Source organism: Pituophis catenifer, unplaced genomic scaffold (genome assembly GCF_029215685.1).
Source record: "Pituophis catenifer annectens isolate HBS135680 unplaced genomic scaffold, rPitCat1.0.hap2 SCAF_6, whole genome shotgun sequence".
NCBI lineage: Eukaryota > Metazoa > Chordata > Lepidosauria > Squamata > Colubridae > Pituophis > Pituophis catenifer.
In genome coordinates, this window is record NW_027256886.1 from 4383911 (window position 1) to 4402709 (window position 18799).

At 40.7% G+C, this 18799-nt stretch overlaps 1 protein-coding gene across 1 annotated transcript; it reads right to left on the bottom strand.

Annotated features, from left to right (window-relative positions):
• Positions 1 to 1327: 1327 nt before the first annotated feature.
• LOC139318671 (cytochrome P450 2J5-like) lies at positions 1328 to 18495 on the bottom strand. The gene is made up of 10 exons (XM_070946246.1): positions 18325 to 18495; positions 17820 to 17982; positions 15036 to 15185; positions 14379 to 14539; positions 11536 to 11712; positions 9402 to 9543; positions 6565 to 6752; positions 3042 to 3183; positions 2543 to 2683; positions 1328 to 1512 (listed from the first exon to the last, which is right to left on the bottom strand). The coding sequence occupies exons 1-10, from the start codon at positions 18493 to 18495 to the stop codon at positions 1328 to 1330; spliced, it is 1620 nt and encodes a 539-aa protein (XP_070802347.1).
• Between the last annotated feature and the right edge of the window lie 304 nt (positions 18496 to 18799).

The window sequence follows — 18799 nt, forward strand, 5'->3', positions numbered from 1 at the left end:
ACCTTTAAAGCGCTCCATGGCTTAGGGCCAGGGTACTTACAGGACCGCCTTCTGCCACCAATAGCCTCCCACCGGCCGGTTCGCTCCCACAGAGAGGGCCTCCTCAGGGTGCCGTCGGCCAGCTGGCTGGCGACCCCCAGGAGGAGAGCCTTCTCTGTGGTGGCACCTACCCTATGGAACAATCTATCCCCAGAGATACGAGTGATCTCTGACCTCCGGACTTTTCGTCGGGCCCTAAAAACTTATTTTTTTTCAGTTAGCCGGTCTGTCTTGATTTTAGGGTTAGTTTTAAAATTTTAATATTGATTTTAAATTGACAAGTTTTAAATTACGGGCCAAATTTATAAATTATTTTAACTCTATTTTTAACTGTAATGTTATGTATAGATGTTTTTATTTTGGCTGTTCACCGCCCTGAGTCCGAAAGGAGAAGGGCGGTATAGAAATTTGAATAATAATAATAATAAATGGAAAGTAATGAGTTTATTGTCAGCGTTCCAGAAAAAAACCCAACTTCAAGTAAAGACGCGGAAGCAAGCATTTTTCAAAGTTCTACTTATTAGAATAGGTAAACTGGCACATCTGGGAAAACCCGAATCTGAGGTGTCCAGGTTTTCCCTCAGTAAATCAAAACCCCCAAAACCATCCCCTCACTCCTCAGTCGATCACATGCTCCAATCAACCGCCGTCCCATCTCGAGACATCACTCCGACCACTCCTTCTCCAGATGCAGGATCGGCCTGATCTTAATCGACAGGAAGAATGCTATTTTGTCTTTCTTATTTCATCAAGCTGGCCTGACCTAAGTTTTTCCCCTTTTTAAATGGAAATTTTAAATTTGGTTTTAAATTATTGGGGTTTTAAATTTGTTCAGCCAAATTATTTAATTCATTTTATTCTATTTTAAATTTTGTATTTATATGTTTTATTCTATGGCTGTTCACCGCCCTGAGTCCTTCGGGAGTAGGGCGGTATACAAATTCAATAAAATAAAATAAAATAAAATAAATGTCTACAGACAACCCCTTTACTAAATCTCCCCTCCTACTTTCCCGCACATGAGAAGGTGGCAGCATGGAAGCTTCTGGCCTAATATGGCTTCCAAAGCTGACCTTTATTGGCACCCAAAAGAAAACTAAGCTAAAATGTAACAAACTTACTTAGCATATCATTCAGACGTGACCTCCTGGTTGACATGGTTAGGTAAGTTTGTGAACCCAGCAATAAGCTGAAAAAGTTTTAAAGTTCAATAAATGAAAGAAAAAGAATAAATTAAGCCAAGAGGCATATAGGAAACAGTTTAAACTTTTTATGGTGTTTTTAAAGTTTAAGCCTTTGTGGGAATAGCACACAGTTTGTAAGGGTATGGGTGCATTGATATCTTTGCAACAGGTTCTTCATTGAATTCTTTCACTCCTTCAGGCAATCGGAAGTTGAAGGCCCTCAACAGGCTGGTCAGAAGGATGAAGATCTCAATTCTTGCCAGCTGCTGTCCTGCACAGGCACGTAGACCTATAGAGGAGACAAAGCATGGATGGAGCAGATAATAATCCAGAGTGTACCCCAGGAGTGGGTTCTAAATTTTTTTACTACCTGTTCTGTGGGTGTGGCTTATTTTGTGGGTATGGCTTGATGGTCATGTGACAATTATTTAGGATTTAGCAGAGGTACTGGTCTACCAGGCTTTTAACTGCTTGCACAGCTGTACCGATCTACCCATTTATTTTTGCAGGCACTGGTCTATCCATTTATTTTTGCAGGCACTGATCTACTCATGTATTTTTGCAGGCACTGGTCTACCCATTTATTTTTGCAGGCACTGATCTACTCATGTATTTTTTCAGGCACTGGTCTACCCATTTATTTTTGCAAGCACCGATCTATTCATTTGTTTTCTTTTAACACTGATCAGCTGTAGGACAGCCCTTTGAAGCCCCGCGGCAAGAGTTTAAACAGTTTTTTTCCCTCTAGTCATCAGCTGGGACTCAGGAGGCAGCAATAGATTGGGGGTGGGGCCAAATAAAAGGTAAGAATAATGGGGGGGGGCTGGGGCCAGGGGGTGGGGGGGCAGAACCGGTTCGGTGACATCATATCGTCACTGCTACCAGCTTGGCAGAACCGGGCGGAACCGGGAGGAACCCACCACTGGTGTACCCCATCAGCAAGGAAATCTGAAACATTTGATAACAGCCAAAATAAATTTCCATGCTGAATCCTAGTATCTTCCAGTAGATTCCATTCTTAGTTATGTTTTCTCCCATTTAACTCTGGTGATACCTATCAGAGCGGTGACTTTAACTCAAGTCGTACTACCCTGTTTCCCCCAAAATAAGACATCCCTTGATAATAAGTCCAATCAGGCTTTTGAGTGCATGGCAATAAGACCAAGCACTTATTTCAGGGTTCAAAACAAATATAAGACAGGGTCTTATTTTCAGGGAAACACGGTAGATGGTGTACCATTTCAAAGGCAAAGCTATGCATCCATGATCTGGCATATTTTTCCAGAGATTGGCCTACAAGAGGGAAGTCACTTTCTCACCTTCTGTCCAGCAACTTCTTTTACAGTGCATCAGGCTACAGCTGGAGTAGAGGAAGGAGGTATGGACATAATCTATAGGAATTCTCTTTTCACTGATCACACACCTATTCTTCTTATTCTTTGCTTGCTCCATCTGGCTGTCTGGACAAATGTGAGAATAATACTTGGCAAAACAGCCTTTCCTCCTGTCCTCCTCAGAGTAATTGGACTGCATTTGACCATTTTTTGGCTAGGGACTTAAATATTCATGCTAATCTTGTCAGTTCCGGATTAGTTCAGGATGTCACGTTTACCATGGATCTGCCCCAACTACTAGAAGAAATAAGGATTCCTTGATTTCCTACTCAGAGCATGAACAGAACAACTCAGGTGATGTGGTGGTGGGAATCCGTAAGTTGTAAGCTTCTCAGAATCACATGCTAAGGAGATGCGTGGAATATAAATTTAATATAAAACTAAATGAAATAAGAAGTGAGCTGCTTTGGGCTCAAGGATTTACCTATTCCGAAGGGCAGAAACTCTTCCCGTTCAATGAACTTCCCATCCTTATCTAAAAAATGATTTGGATTGAATTCTTCAGGTGTCTCCCATTGCTCAGGATCAAGAAGAACCGAGCGCAAGTCTGGGACAATAACGGTCCCCTGTTTTTTTAAAAAAAAAGACGATTAAAAAGAACAGTTTCATAAAGGAAACAGGCAAAGAAGTTCAAACAATATTGATGAAACCCTTGCTCATAGCTTGCCTTTACAGATCCATGTTTGTTCGTTTCTCAGAGCAGTTTCTGAGAGCAGTGGCTGCTCAACAGCTTAGCTTCCTTTCTCTTACCTAAAGTCACCTTGTCTCTTGAAGAAGGGGACAAAGAAACATGGCTATACATGACTACAGTTCTGGTCTCAAAGTCAGCCCCTAAACTCTTATCATCTTCCTAGGGTGAAAATAAAATGTTTAAGGTTGTAATTTTAAAATCAGAGAGGTTTTGGGATTTAAACCCATAATTCATCCCTCAAAAGTTTTTACTATTCTTGAGAGGGGTGGAGCTTCCCACGATACCAGTCACAAGCTCTCCATTCCTGTGCTGGCTTCTCAGTGGCTCTGAACCAAAGCTGCCTTGTGGGGGCAGCGAAGCTAAGGAGAGGCACCCTGTGAGGTTGCAGGAAAGAATGCAACCTTCTGCCGAAATCCAGGGCTTTTCTTTTCTCCCTCTATGCCATGATGGGAAGAAGAGACAGCCTAAGATGGCTGCCACAAAGCTGGGATAGCAGATGTCCACATACAGTCAGGTCCAGAAATATTGGGACATCGACACAATTCTAACATCTTTGGCTCTATACACCACCACAATGGAGTTGGAATGAAACAAACACAATGTGCGTTAACTGCAGACTGTCAGCTTTAATTTGAGAGTATGTACATCCAACTCAGGTGAACAGTGTAGGACTTACAGCAGTTTGTATATGTGCCTCCCACTTGTTAAGGGACCAAAAGTAATGGGACAGAATAATAATCATAAATCAAACTTTTCCTTCTTAATACTTGGTTGCAAATCCTTTGCAGTCAATCACAGCATGAAGTCTGGAACGCATAGACATCACCAGATGCTGGGTTTCATCCCTGGTGATGCTCTGCCAGGCCTCTACTGCAACTGTCTTCAGTTCCTGCTTGTTCTTGGGGCATTTTCCTTTCAGTTTTGTCTTCAGCAAGTGAAATGCATGCTCAATGGGATTCAGGTCAGGTGATTGACTTGGCCATTGCATAACATTCCACTTCTGTCCCTTCAAAAACTCTTTGGTTGCTTTTGCAGTATGCTTTGGGTCATTGTCCATCTGCACTGTGAAGCGCCGTCCAATGAGTTCTGCAGCATTTGGCTGAATGTGAGCAGATAATATTGCCCGAAACACTTCAGAATTCATCCTGCTGCTTTTGTCAGCAGTCACATCATCAATAAATACAAGAGAACCGGTTCCATTGGCAGCCACACATGCCCACGCCATGACACTACCACCACCATGTTCACTGATGAGGTGGTATGCTTAGGATCATGAGCAATTCCTTTCCTTCTCCATACTCTTCTCTTCCCATCACTCTGGTACAAGTTGATCTTGGTCTCATCTGTCCATAGGATCTTGATCGAGAACTGTGAAGGCTTTGTTAGATGTTGTTTGGCAAACTCTAATCTGGCCTTCCTGTTTTTGAGGCTCACCAATGGTTTACATCTTGTGCTGAACCCTCTGTATTCACTCTGGTGAAGTCTTCTCTTGATTGTTGACTTCGACACACATACACCTACCTCCTGGAGAGTGTTCTTGATCTGGCCAACTGTTGTGAAGGGTGTTTTCTTCACCAGGGAAAGAATTCTTTGGTCATCCACCACACTTGTTTTCCGTGGTCTCCCAGGTCTTTTGGTGTTGCTGAGCTCACCGGTGCATTCCTTCTTTTTGAGAATGTTTCAAACAGTTGTTTTGGCCATGCCTAATGTTCTTGCTATCTCTCTGATGGGTTTGTTTTGTTTCTTCAGCCTAATGATGGCTTGCTTCACTGATAGTGACAGCTCTTTGGATCTCATCTTGAGAGTTGACAGCAACAGATTCCAAATGCAAATAGCACACTTGAAATGAACTCTGGGCCTTTTATCTGCACATTGTAATTGGGGTAATGAGGGAATATCACACACCTGGCCATGGAACAGCTGAGAAGCCAATTGTCCCATTACTTTTGGTCCCTTAACAAGTGGGAGGCACATATACAAACTGCTGTAAGTCCTACACCGTTCACCTGAGTAGGATGTACATACCCTCAAATTAAAGCTGACAGTCTGCAGTTAACGCACATTGTGTTTGTTTCATTCCAACTCCATTGTGGTGGTGTATAGAGCCAAAGATGTTAGAATTGTGTCGATGTCCAAATATTTCTGGACCTGACTGTAAGCACAGTGCAGGAGTGGACATTGGTGAACAGTGTGTGAACTGGGTGAGAATAATTCTTTCTATTCAAATTTTAACCACAAAGAAATGGGGAGGAACTATTAACTTAGATCTATCTGATAAATGGTGAACAAGCACTTTGGAAAGTGATTAGCAATTGGAAGGAGGAGATTTAAAGAGAGAGGAAATAATTTATTCTTTAAAAATACAGGCATTCTAAAAGGAGTGCATTGCTTTTTCATTCCATTCTAAAAGGAATCAGCATTGCTTTTTCACTTGAATTTGAAAATGCTGGAATTATTTACCTACAAAACCTATTCTGCTTTTAAAACTGTTTTACAATCAAATGTAGATTGACTAGTAAATTGAAATTTAAGTGCAGAGGGCCACCTGCTGACGAAAGGAAAAATTACAAATTTGGAAATACCTATGTGAAAGACAGTGTAAATATTGGATTACCTTTAATTACCCCATGACTTCTGGAGACCTAAATATGAAAACGAGGAAGCTATTTAATTAAGAAGATATTTGAATGTTATACTATAAGATTGAATCTGTAAATGGGACACAAAGAGGCTTTTGATAACCTCTGAGATTGTTTACTTATCTCTCTCTCGCTCGCTCTCTCTTTTTTTTTTTTTTAGGTAGGTGACAGGATTAGAAGTCAGAAAGGAAAGAGAGGAAAAGTCTTTTAATAAAGCTAGAATAGGTGATAGAAATAAGAGAAGGGGGAATATCAATGTATACATTTTTATATGATAAAATGAAAGCAATAACAAGAGAAAAATTGGAACAACTGAACAATGATAGATTGCAACCTAAGAGAAATGCATATTATTTACTAGAAATATATAAGTTGATTGAATGTAATAATTATGATTAACTTTATTAGTTTTATTTGTATTAGAATGTATGACACCAAGATGCCACACTGTTCACGTATTGATTTGATACATTTATAAAAAATAAAAAATAAAAAACTTGGGGGGGGGAGTTTTTGCTATTCTTGCTTATTCAGTTTTGCAGAGACCTTCCAAGTGCCCTATTCTCTTTTTCCTTCTATGTTGGGCTACTGCAATGCATCCTGAATATATTTCCCACCTTTGGAATGTGATATCCCCTCATCATCACATCCTTTGTGCTTTGCCTGGGAACTCCATATAGCAAGACATATTTTAAACGCTGCATTTCGTGAATCACAGCATTGGTGTAAGGCAGCTTCTTCCGATCCTGGTAGGAAATTGACCCCGAGGAACCAAATACATCTTCAATCTCTTTCTGGACTTTCTCTAGAAAACAATAACGAAAACAGAAACTTCATGTTCAGTATTGTGTTTTTTTATTCCTTTGTTCGTTTATTCATTCATTTCCCAATTTTAATCCTCAGAAGTATCAATCAATCCTTTATTATGGGCACAGACCAGAGTTAAAAATTAAAACTTTTACAACAATTAAACAGAACATGACACAATAGTACATTTCAATTTATGGTGAGATCATCAGAGTGGCCTCATTTTACCTTTTTACACAAGAGTTTAGCTACATTCAAAGAAACGGTGTCATACTGATCCAATAGTAACACCTGTACATAACAGAGATGAGAATTTCCCAGAATGTATTACCAGGTAAGGAGTTTAAAAAAGAATGTAGAATCCTTATAGACTAGAGGGAATAATATAACAGGGCCTGAACTGTAGTTTCAGTGGCCCCTTGTCCACTGGGGCACAATGGCAGCTCATAAAGTGTAATGATCAAGGTTTCTCCTATCCAGTCATGTCTGACTCTAGGGGGCAGTGCTCATCTCTGTTTCTTAGTCGAGGGAGCCAGCATTGTCTGAAAACATTTCCATGGTCATGTGGCCAGCATGACTATATACCGAGGCCAGTGGTGGGATTCAAGTAATTTAACAACCGGTTCTCTGCCCTAATGATTTTTTCCAACAACCAGTTTGCCAAACTGCTCAGAAAGTTAACAACCGGTTCTCCTGAAGTGGTGCAAACTGGCTGACTCCTACCACTGACCGAGGCTCACAGAATGCTGTTACCTACCCACCAAAATGGTATCTATTTATCTACTCTCCTTTGCTTGCTCTCAAACTGCTAGGTGGGCAGGAGCTGGAGCAAGTAATGGGAGCTCACCCTGTCATACAGCGCTCGGGTCTCAAACCTGGAGTTTTTACGAAATAGTTCTAATCTTTATTGGTTTATAGTTATCCTCTGTAAGAAAAGAGCTCAAAGTTGTGGGAAAGAACAGTTAATTCAACAATATAGCTGATCAGTGCATTTAAGGCTCATATGAATCCGAATAATGTTTGTGGGAAAGTACAATGTCATCTGTATACAATAAATTTGTAATATGCCTTTTTGCTGACTTTGGAGGGTGATCTAATCAATTCAATTTAGCCCCAAGTGGATTAATATATACATTAAACAACAGAGGACTAAAATACACCCCTGCCTCATTCCTCTCCGAATTGGGATCCTGTTTGCATGGTGGCCTTGTATCCTGAACTTTGGATCTCACGTTCTTATAAAAATTATGCATTAGCAGTAATAATTAATAGTGTCCTCAGTAATACTTTTAGGATGTAGAATAGTCTTTAGAGCATTAGATGACAATCCAAAAACATCTTTAATCTCCCTCTGCACTCTCTCTAGGAAAAAGTTAAGGAAATGCAAACTTAGTGAATAAAGACAAATGTACGTGTCCCAGATTAATGTTGCAGAATCCAATCTGGGTCAGTCACAGAGCAGGGCTGGGCTGCTGGGGGTTCACAGGGGTTCAGGAGAACCTCTAGCTAAGATACTGTGCAGTTCAGAGAACCCCCAAATCCCACTCCTGGCTGGCCCCACCCACTTCGCCCCTACCAGGAGTCCCCATGCGGCCCATTTTGGATGCAGGTAAGTGCAGGCTCAAGGAGGGTGAGAAACGGGTCTACCTGAAGTTCAGGAAGGCCAGAAACAGGCCCATTTCCAGCCTCCAGAAGACCTCCAGAGCCTGGGGAGGCCATTTTCGTCCTCCCAGAGGCTCAAGAAAAGGCTCCAGAGCCCGAGGAGGGCAAAAACGCCCCCCCTCCCGCCGTGGTGCAGGAGCCTTTTCTCTACTGGAATGGAGACAACACACTTGCTAGAGAGAAACTCCCTGTGGATGGGCTCCAGCATGAGTCCAAAAGCTCAGAAGAGTAAACCTCTGGTCCTGGTGACCCACCCAGATTGGATCCTGCTACAAATTTAGCTTTCAGTATTGTTTTTCACTTATTTATTTATTCATTCGTACATTGGGATTTAGGCTAACCTTCCAATTAACCCCATCCTCCTTTTGAGGGTCATGGTGGAGTGCCATATTAAGGTGTCTGGAACAGGACTAGATCCAATCCAAGCTGATTTAGAATATTGAGGTAAATTGGTGATTTAATTCAAAGATTCCAATGACTCTCCTCAGACAAGTCAATCTCTTGATTTGAATTCCAACCAGTTTGGAAATCTGGTTAAATTTTAAAAAGAAATAGATAATTGTTTTGAAAATAATCTCGATCAATTTTTTTCAAAATTTATATGTTCATTATCATACTCTAATTTGGTCTTCTACATGCAATTTAGGCTGCAAATGAAAAACAAATCTAAAAACGTTGGTAGATTTCTGTAGTTAAAATGTGCTCAACTGTTTTACATCGTACTGATTTCTAGTTTTTAGTTCCTCACACAATATTTTATTGATATCAGAGAAGCCTCTCTGTATGTACAATATATACTTTCCTTTAATCTTACTAAGATCATATTCCCACTTTTAGGTTCAGGAATTCAAATAGGAAAATTACCATGAAGAATAGATTCAGTTCATCATTCAATGGCCCTTAATATTTCAAATACCTTCAAATAAAACTTCTGTGTTCTAGAACCTGAGACTGACCCTGTTCCCACAGCCCAGATTTCACTCACCTTGGGTGTCGGGACGATTTGTCAAGAGAAGCAGTACCCACATCATAGTAGTAAAGGTTGTGTCTGTTCCAGCAGTAAAGAAATCAAAAATACACTGAGCCAGGTTCTCTTCACTGTAGGTAGAGTCGGGGTCATTCCTGCTCTGATATTTAAAATGGGAAATGAAAATTACAAGGAATTCTAAGTAGTTTTCCTGTGGTTATTTTCGTTTCTGGGGGTTCTCCTAGATTTACAACTCCTGCTCAAACAAGAGGTGGCAGCCATAGCTAGGAGAATCTTTGTGCAACTTCACGTGGTGCCTTTTCCTGGATCGTGAGGCCCGTGCAGTCACTCATGCCCTGGTCATCTCTTGGTTGGATTACTGGAACATGGTCTACGTGGGGCTACCCTTGAAGAGTATTTGGAAATGATAACAGGTATAGAATGCAGCACTCAGGTGGCCCATGTAACACCACTGTTGTATAAGTTGCACTGATTGCCAGTTTGCTTCCAGGTCCAATTCAAGGTGTTGGATCCAAGGTATCTAAGGAGACAACTCACCCTGATGAGATTTCCCTATTTATTTATTTATTTATTTATTTATTTATTTATTTATTTATTTATTTTATTTGTCAAGCATGTATAAGATAACATATATAAGTATAAACATGATTATGAACATAGCAAATGGGTATGAATAAATGAGGACAGTAGGACAGGGACGGTAGGTACATTGGTGCGCTTATGCACGCTCCTTACAGACCTCTTAGGAATGGGGTGATGTCAACAATAGACAGTCTAAGGTTAAAGTTTTGGGGGTTTGGGGAAGAAACCACAGAGTCAGGTAGTGCATTCTAGGCATCGACTACTCTTTTGCTGAAGTTGTATTTTCTGCAATCGAGTTTGGAGCAGTTTACGTTAAGTTTGTATCTATTGTGTGCTTATATATTATTGTGGTTGAAGCTGAAGTAGTCATTGACAGGTAGGACATTGTAGCAGATAATTTTGTGTACTACGCTTAAGTTGGACCAAAGGCAACGTAGTTCTAAGTTGTCTAAGCCCAAAAGTCCGGTGGCATAAGGTATTCTGTTGTGAGCAGAGGAGTGGAGGACTCTTCTCTTGAAATATCTCTGGACTCGTTCGATTGTATTAATGTCCAATATGCAGTGCGGGTTCCAGACAGATGAGCTGTATTCGAGGATTGGTCTAGCAAAGGTTTTATATGCCCTAGTTTGTAAGACAATATTACCGGAGAAGAAGCTTCGCAAGATTAGGTTAACAACTCTTCATGCTTTTTTGGCAATGCTGTTACAGTGAACTCGGGCACTTACATCATTAGAGATGATCTAATCATCCTATCCCACTCAATCTAGCAGAAGAAGCCCACTTCAGTTCTCATCTGCCAAAAAAGTTCCAGGAGAAGATCCTTTCCTGCTGTGGTCCCTGTCCTATGGAATATTTTTGTACACCATGCTAAACTGAGCACAAGTTGATAAGTTACTTCTAAAAAATCATTCTGGGTCTTTTCCCCCAAAACATTGGAAAGGATGACCTTTTTTTCCTTGTTTTAAAATAATTTACATTTTTACTTATGGTCAAGGCTATGAAAGTATCTGTCCTTTCCCAATCTTTGCAGGGATTAAGTATGAATTTATCAAAATCCCTACCCTATTAATACTTTTTCCTTCGTAATGGAACTTCTTTAGAAAAAAGAGTGGCAGAGGAACAAGGGAGACTAACAAACAGAAGCCATTGATTTCTCTTTTCCCCCACACCTTCCATGCCTAACAGAAGGAGACAAACAATATAGTTCTCATTTCAAAGCATGGGATGATATATCAGTAGTGGGTTGCAAAACCCGTCACTACTGATTCGCTCGTGCATGCATGCACGCTCAGGCACGTGATGCTTCTGCACATGTGCAGAAGCATCCAGCGTGGGTGGGCGGAGCCTCATGCTGTTGCTGCTACCAGTTCGCCGATCCTGGTAGAACCAGTAGCAACCCACCACTGGGATATATTCACAATTGGAGCTGAATAAGAAAGAAAGAAAAATCCAAGATGAAGGAATACGTTATCAGTAGCTCTGCCTGTTTATTTACAGCAAGGAATATAATAATTCCTTGCCTGTGTATTGAACTACAATAAATCCATACCTTCTCCATCTGAAGAAGATAGTAATCAATGAAATCTTGTGGCTCATGCAGACAGTGGGATTCCTTGTGTTGCTCTATTTCCTGCTTTGCAAACGCATGGATAATATCCACAGAAGCCAGGGTTTTCTTGTGAGGGCCTGGGAGGTACTTCATTAATTGTGGGAACAAATCATACATCTAACAGAAAAAAGGAAAAGTTATTTATTCCCTGCCATAACTAAAGCAGGGAAGGGTCAAACACATCATACGTCATGAGTCCCTGCATGCCTACAAGATAATGCCTTGAATGCCTTTCTCAACTCCTGCAAATTTCCCTAGGCCGTTAGTAGCTCAGATTCTCGTAGAGAGTTTAAGCTTGCAATAAAAATGTATACTTTATACTCATTTAAACATTAAACATCCTGATTTCCTTGGCACTTGATAGTAGGATAGCGATTGTCACTGCGTTTTTTGTATTTACCAGATGAGCTATTATTTTTGAACTTTCAGACTTACCGTAGCTTGCCAAGTTTCTTATCAGTAAGCTAACTGCTCATGTCTACATTCTTTCATTTTCTTCTAACTTTCTTTGTTCTCCGGCCAGGAGAGGTCCGGCCGGGAAAGCTTTGCCAAGATGTAACTAATTAGATCAGTAAGATGTTTTATTTTCTTTATAACAAATAAATGAGTTTTTCTTAGAAAATATATCTTCGGGTTTATTTTCTTAACGTATACTTCAAGGAAAGGTCACGATCCATTTCTCTAAATCAAGGTGCAATTACCCTGCTTTTGGGTAATTAGCACCCTGACAGTGATGATTTATGGACTCAAGCTGTTGGAAGTTTGAGAGGGATATTCCAAGCTATTAGACTGAAATAGTCAAGCTATAGATTCATGGGAAAAGGGAATGTTGAATGCTATTCCAAGATACTGTATTGGACATGCAGACCCACACAGAGTTGCTTTTAGAATTTAGAATAGAATAGAGCTGGAAGGGACCTTGGAGGTCTTCTAATCCAGCCCCCTGTTTGTCTGCTTGTTTGTGTGAATAAAAAAGAAAGCCCTTTCACCAAAGGTGGTATTCAGCAGGTTCTGACCAGTTCTGGAGAACCGGTAGCAGAAATTTTGAGTAGTTCTGAGAACCAATAAATACCACCTCTGACTGGCCCCGCCCGCATCTATTGTTCGCCTTCTGAGTCCCAGCTGATCGGGAGGAAATGAGGATTTTGCAGTAATCTTCCCCTGGAATGGAGTGGGAATGGAGATTTTACAGTATCCTTCCCCTGCCATGCCCACTAAGCCACACCCACCAAGCCATGCCCACAGAACCAGTAGTACCACCCATCCACCCACCCACTCACCCTCCATCCCTCCCTCTCTCTCTCTCTCTCTCTCTCTCTCTCTCTCCCTCCCTCTCCCTCTCCCTCTCTCTCCTTAGTGTATGCTGAATTCAGCCAAATATTTAACCATTTTTCACATGAGATAATAATAGAAAAGATGGTGAAATATTGGTTGCACATTGGGTACATTGAACAATAGTACCCAATGAGGATCTACTGTATGACTTGCTCTGCTTCAGGTTATAATGAGGTGTTGTGAGGTTTATCATAAGGCTGCATTCTGGGCCTTACATTATTCTCTCTCTCTCTGAAATGACAAAAAAATATGGGTGGCCTCAAGGATAAGAAAATGTCTTAGAGAACAGGAGAATTTTAAAAGGACCCATGCAAAATCTTACACATGAGTAGGAAAAATCCAAGGGATATAAAAGCTTTATACCATTGTGGCAGCACTGAAGCCTCCAAGATGGCCTCAGTCAGGCTAGCTTCAGAGTCGACAGGCTATCTGTATAGATTTTAGAGTAGATCAGCAGAAATCTAGTATCCAGATCCAGAGAAATCATTCTTCCTCTTTATTTCTCATTATTTAGACACCACTAGAATATTGCTTCTAGATCTCTACCTTGTGCTTTAGAAACAGCTTTACAAATTGAAGTGCATTTGGGAGAGAAGAGCTGACATGATAAGGGTCCTGGGAGGAAAAACTTAAAAGGAAGAATTGGAAGCAGTACAGTGGTGGTATACAGCCGGTTCTATCCGGTTCGGGCAAACTGGTAGCGGCGGCTGCAGGAGGCTCCGCCCACCCACCCGGATGTAATCACGTCCCGTTTTTGACACTCTGCGCATACGCGGAAGACACACTCTCACATTTGCGAACCAGTAACAAAGGGAAGGGAATACCACCCGTGAAGCAGTAGGTATGTTCAGCCAGGAGAAAAAGAAGACCATCAGGGGACAAATACTTGCCATATGCAGAAGAGAGGCAGGATAGTTCAGAATTATTCCAGAAGACTTGGCACAAACAACAGACTTAAATAATAGGAAAGTAGACGTTGGTCGTGTATGAAGAAAAAAATAGTAAGAACCGTTCAATGATGGACTGACCCATGAAGTGGTGGACTATCCTTTGCTAGAGGTGTTTAAACCTGGGGTAGATGGCCATCTGCTCCTGATACCGAAATGATGGATTCCTCCATGGGGAGAACCACTTTGGTGTAGTGGTAAAGACACCAGCCTAGAAACTGGGAGGCAGTAAGTTCTAGTGCTAATCAGGCATTAAGTCGACATGGTGACCTTGAGTCAAAATTTAGGTAGTGGCCAATGCTAAACCACTTCCAAAATCTTGACAAGAAATCTGTGGAAACTTCTCCAGGCTCTCACCAAGAGTCAAGACTCATTGAAGGACACACACACAGACATACACACACATGAAAAAAGAAACTTCCTCTATGCTGTCCATTCTAGGGTTCTATGAAAATACTGGCGGTACCATAGTTTGTTTCCTTAGTAGTAAACATGACTCACCACATGAAAAGAGTCACCAATAAAATCCAAAATAATTGTAAGGGCTTGAACCAGCTTCTGGAAGTTTTCATCTTCAAGATCAAATGGACGTCCAAAGCTCAAAGCGCATATGACATTAGAAATTGCATTTAGTACTGAAAACGAAGGGTCAAATGGCTGCCCTGCAATGAAAGATATTTCATAATGAATTAGATAAAGTGGGGAGGAGCCCAAACTGAGTAATCGGCAATAAGCTGACTTTGTATAAAATATACAAAAGTATGAAGGCTATTGCTTAACGCATTGTAAGCTGCCCTGAGTCTCCAGAGAAGGGTGGCATATAAATCAAATAAAAAAAAATGAGAAGAAAAGGAAACTTCAAAAGGATCCCATCTAAACCTATCAGGCAGTAAAAACAAACTTCAGGAGATTTGTACTTTCAAACTTGCAAGACTGTTAATGTAGCCTTACAATAAAGTAGAATTAATTCATCTTGTCATTTCCGCTGTCTAATCAATTTGGGAGACTGGCAGGGGGTGAATGAAGAGAAATGGGAACTGTCTGGTTTTTTTAAAAAAAAACACACACCAATTGAATGCATCTATTTTTATTTAAAATACTCAGAAAGGAAAAGATTTTGGCAGATGGGGATTTGAGTTGTTACCCTAAATGACATACCTTTTGTTTGTCTAAAGATCTCCACCAATGTCTGAGCCACGTCTTCTATTTGATGCTCGATGCTTTTCTTCCCCAGGCCCAGCTTCCGCAGAGAAGTGATGCCAATACGTCGCTGCTGTTTCCAGGTGTGGCCATTGGAAAGAATAATTCCTGAGGGCATCAGCAGACAATGATAAATGATTCCTGATTACCTTTGTGTTAAAAAAAACAGTGATGTCCAGTTCTTGCCAAACATCTTTCTGAATTTCAGGTGGGAATACCAAAACCTCGTGACATGTTGACATTTTTCTAAAATTCTGGACATGTTATTTTTTCTTTACAAAATATTTATTTATTTTGGGATTCACATGGACACTAGGAGACATAAGTGCTGTGGTGACCACAGATACAATGCTTGCCAGCCTCTGTCATATATGATGGACATCAAAACCTTCTAAGATGTGTAATTATTCATGTACAAGAACTTCTGTTATAGGCACCAGAGACAGGATCTTCTCAGGGAGAATCTGCACCTTCTTCCCACAACGTGGGAAGCCTTGATAGTACAGTGGTCTAAGCACCCTGTTATTAACACAGCTGCCTGCAATTACTGCTGCTTCGAATCTCTCCAAGGCTCAAGGTTGACTCAGCCTTCCATCCTTTCTAAGGTAGGTGAAATGAGGACCCAGTTTGTGGGGGCAATAAGATGACTTTGTATAAATATACAAAAGTATGAAGGCTATTGCTTAACGCATTGTAAACCGCCCTGAGTCTCCAGAGAAGGGCGGCATATAAATCAATTTTTTTAAAAAAAAAAACACGTTTAAACCAACCACCAAAATAGGCAAATGGTTTTTTTATTCGCCTAGTTTAATCAAGTTCCTATTACATTTATGTGCCAAAGATTGACTAAAATATTTTAACTTGCTTTTATGGGCTTTAGTTTCAGTAGTCCGGTAACCCAACCAAAAAAAAAAGTAACCGCTAGAGTAACCTAGAGGGGAAATATTGCCGGTGTAGAAAATGTCATTACACTAAGGAGAGGTGAAGAAATATATAACAAGTAGAATGTCACTTTGAAACAATGCTTAAGAAGGAAACATAATTTCTTTTTGTTTATATGTTGTATAAATGTTTGTTGTGTGTATGTCATGTTATTTTTTTTTAATATTTATACTCTAATAAAAATTTATTTTCAAAAAAAAAAAGTAACCGCTGATGACAATGTCCTCCATTTCCAGATCATGCACCATTTCTTCTGAGGTAAACATTAAGTCTATTATGTACCTGCCAATTGAGATAACTAGGAGGAAGCTCATGGTTGCCATAGAGATTATAATTCCTAAGTAACATTGGACCAATCTACAGCTTTTTGTACATGAAACTACAAAACCTAACCCTTACATTGCCCAGTAAAATGTGCTCAAATAGTTTATTCATCTTCCATGATATCAGGTCTGGAGGACATCTCTAATATCTGCCACCAATTATTGTTGCCAACAGCCTGAGACCAAGGCTACTAGCAATCCAACCTCTATGACCCATGAAATACTTATCAGGTAATGGGGAACTGCACCAACTGCTGGTAAATTATTCTGGCCTGGCCAGCTCATTTTCCACCCCACAGCTGGACAAACATATGCAAAAAGCCAGTCTGTCAGCATTCCAGAAAATTCCCCAACTCCAAGCAAAGACTCTGAAGCAAGCATTTTCAAAGTTCTATTTACTAGAATAGGTAAACTGGTACATCTGGGAAAACCCGAATCTGAGAGTTCCGGTTTTTCCCTCAGTAAATCAATACCCTCAAAACCATCCCCTCAGTCCTCAGTCGATCACATGCTTCCAGCCTAATATGGCTTCCAAAGCTGACACAGTCCTCACCGGCGCCCAGCTTCACCAACAGTGGGCTTGCAAAGGGCAATTTGTGAGCTGCCGCCTGCATCAAGCTAGACTGGAGAGGTAGAGCATGAGCGAGGGAGGGAGTGCTGAGGAGACGGCAGGTGGAGCCAAGCAAAGGGATGAGCGACAGCCCTCCACAGCATGCCGTAGCCCATGCACTTTCCCTCAGCCCCCTTCTTTCAGAGGGCTACTATCCGCTCGGCTCAGCACCCCTCCTGCTTCTCCGCCTCTCCTCTCACACCATTAGCCAACCAATTCCAGGCATTTCCCACCCAAACGGCATGCCATATTTGCAGTGGGGCGAGGTGTTTGGGAACATCAGCTTCAATGCCTTGCCAGCAGGGACCTTTTCCTCTTTCTTTCTTTCCTCCCGCTCCCACCCCCCACATCCACCGGAGACCCCTGGATTCCCTCCCCAACCTCCCCTGGCCCATACAGGCACCACCCACATGAGTGATATCAAATTGGCCACGCCCACCCAGTCACGTGACCACCCAGCCACACCCACCCAGCCAGTCATTAGGGCAGAGAACTGGTTGTTAAATTATTTGAATCCCACCACTGCCTACAAGGTCCCTTCCAACTCTGTTAATCTGTATCTCTATCTGTAACTGAAAATGGCAATGTCTCCATCAACATATGAATGTAGTAGTCCAGATAGAAAATTAGGGACGTGTATCATCTTTTGGTATAAAGTGGATTAAGCAATATTTCTTTTGCTTGTCTCATGCCAGTAAATCATTTTGTTTACTATGTCTTTTTCTTCTTATGCTATGCATAATATTACGACAAATGGGAAGAGTTTGATGGTTAATAATAATAAATAATGGTTAATAAATAATAATAGTAATAATAATAATAACAACAACAACAACAACAACAACAATAACAATTATTTGGACTTACCCCTTCCTTTCCCAAATTCATCCAAGAAAGCAGTCTCTACTCGAACTGAGAATTCTTCTAGGAAGCTGGTCATTCCTTCTTTCACAGCTTTGAATCCAGAGAGAACTATCATAAATTGTCGCCCATACCACAAGGAGTAAATATTTCCATATCGTTTTACAGGCTGTCGAGTCAATCAAAGATGAGACATGTTATAACCAAATACACGGATTATTCCCATTTAATGCTAGATGCCATCTACGGGTGTTCTTAAATCCTGAATTCTAAGATGTTCACCATATGCAATTCTCTCTTTAGAATTCTTTTTTCTCTCTCTAAGATTCCTGCCGAGAATTTCTTTCTGATTTTCTGAATTATTTTTCTAAGAAAAAACATCCTTCTATTTATTTATTTTTATAACTAACCAAGGAAAAAAACAACTAGAACTAAAGACAAATTTCCTAACAATGAGAACAATTGAGAAATCGAACAATTATCTTGCATACTATTAGTTAGAATTAAATACCTTAAGGAAGTAATCTTCACGGAGCCAAAGCCCAGTTGCCAATAAGGTCCCAAGGAGTGGCAGAGCCAAAGGGCCAGGAGGCAAATGTCTTCGAGTCCAGCGTTGTTTCAGGAAGAAGAGAACCAACAGAACAAGCAGCAAAAACAACAAAATTATTCCTATCACGATCATTATTCTGCTAGTTGTTTTTCTTTGATGCTCACTACTACCGTAGATCTGGAGGCGGTTGTATCCTTTTGTCTGATGCTTTTTCCTCTTCCTCCTGTTTCATGTATTCATCGATGGAAATGAATAGCAAGTCATCTTTTGATTATGTTTGATTGCCATTTTGTCAACAAGTTATATTAATCCACATGAATGAGGTTCCCTCTGACCCTGCGTCACTCAAATAATAAAGAGATGTCTTCTTAAAAAAAAAGAACTAGGACTGTATAATCCAATAGGTTCCTAAAATGATACTATGCCAGCATTATTT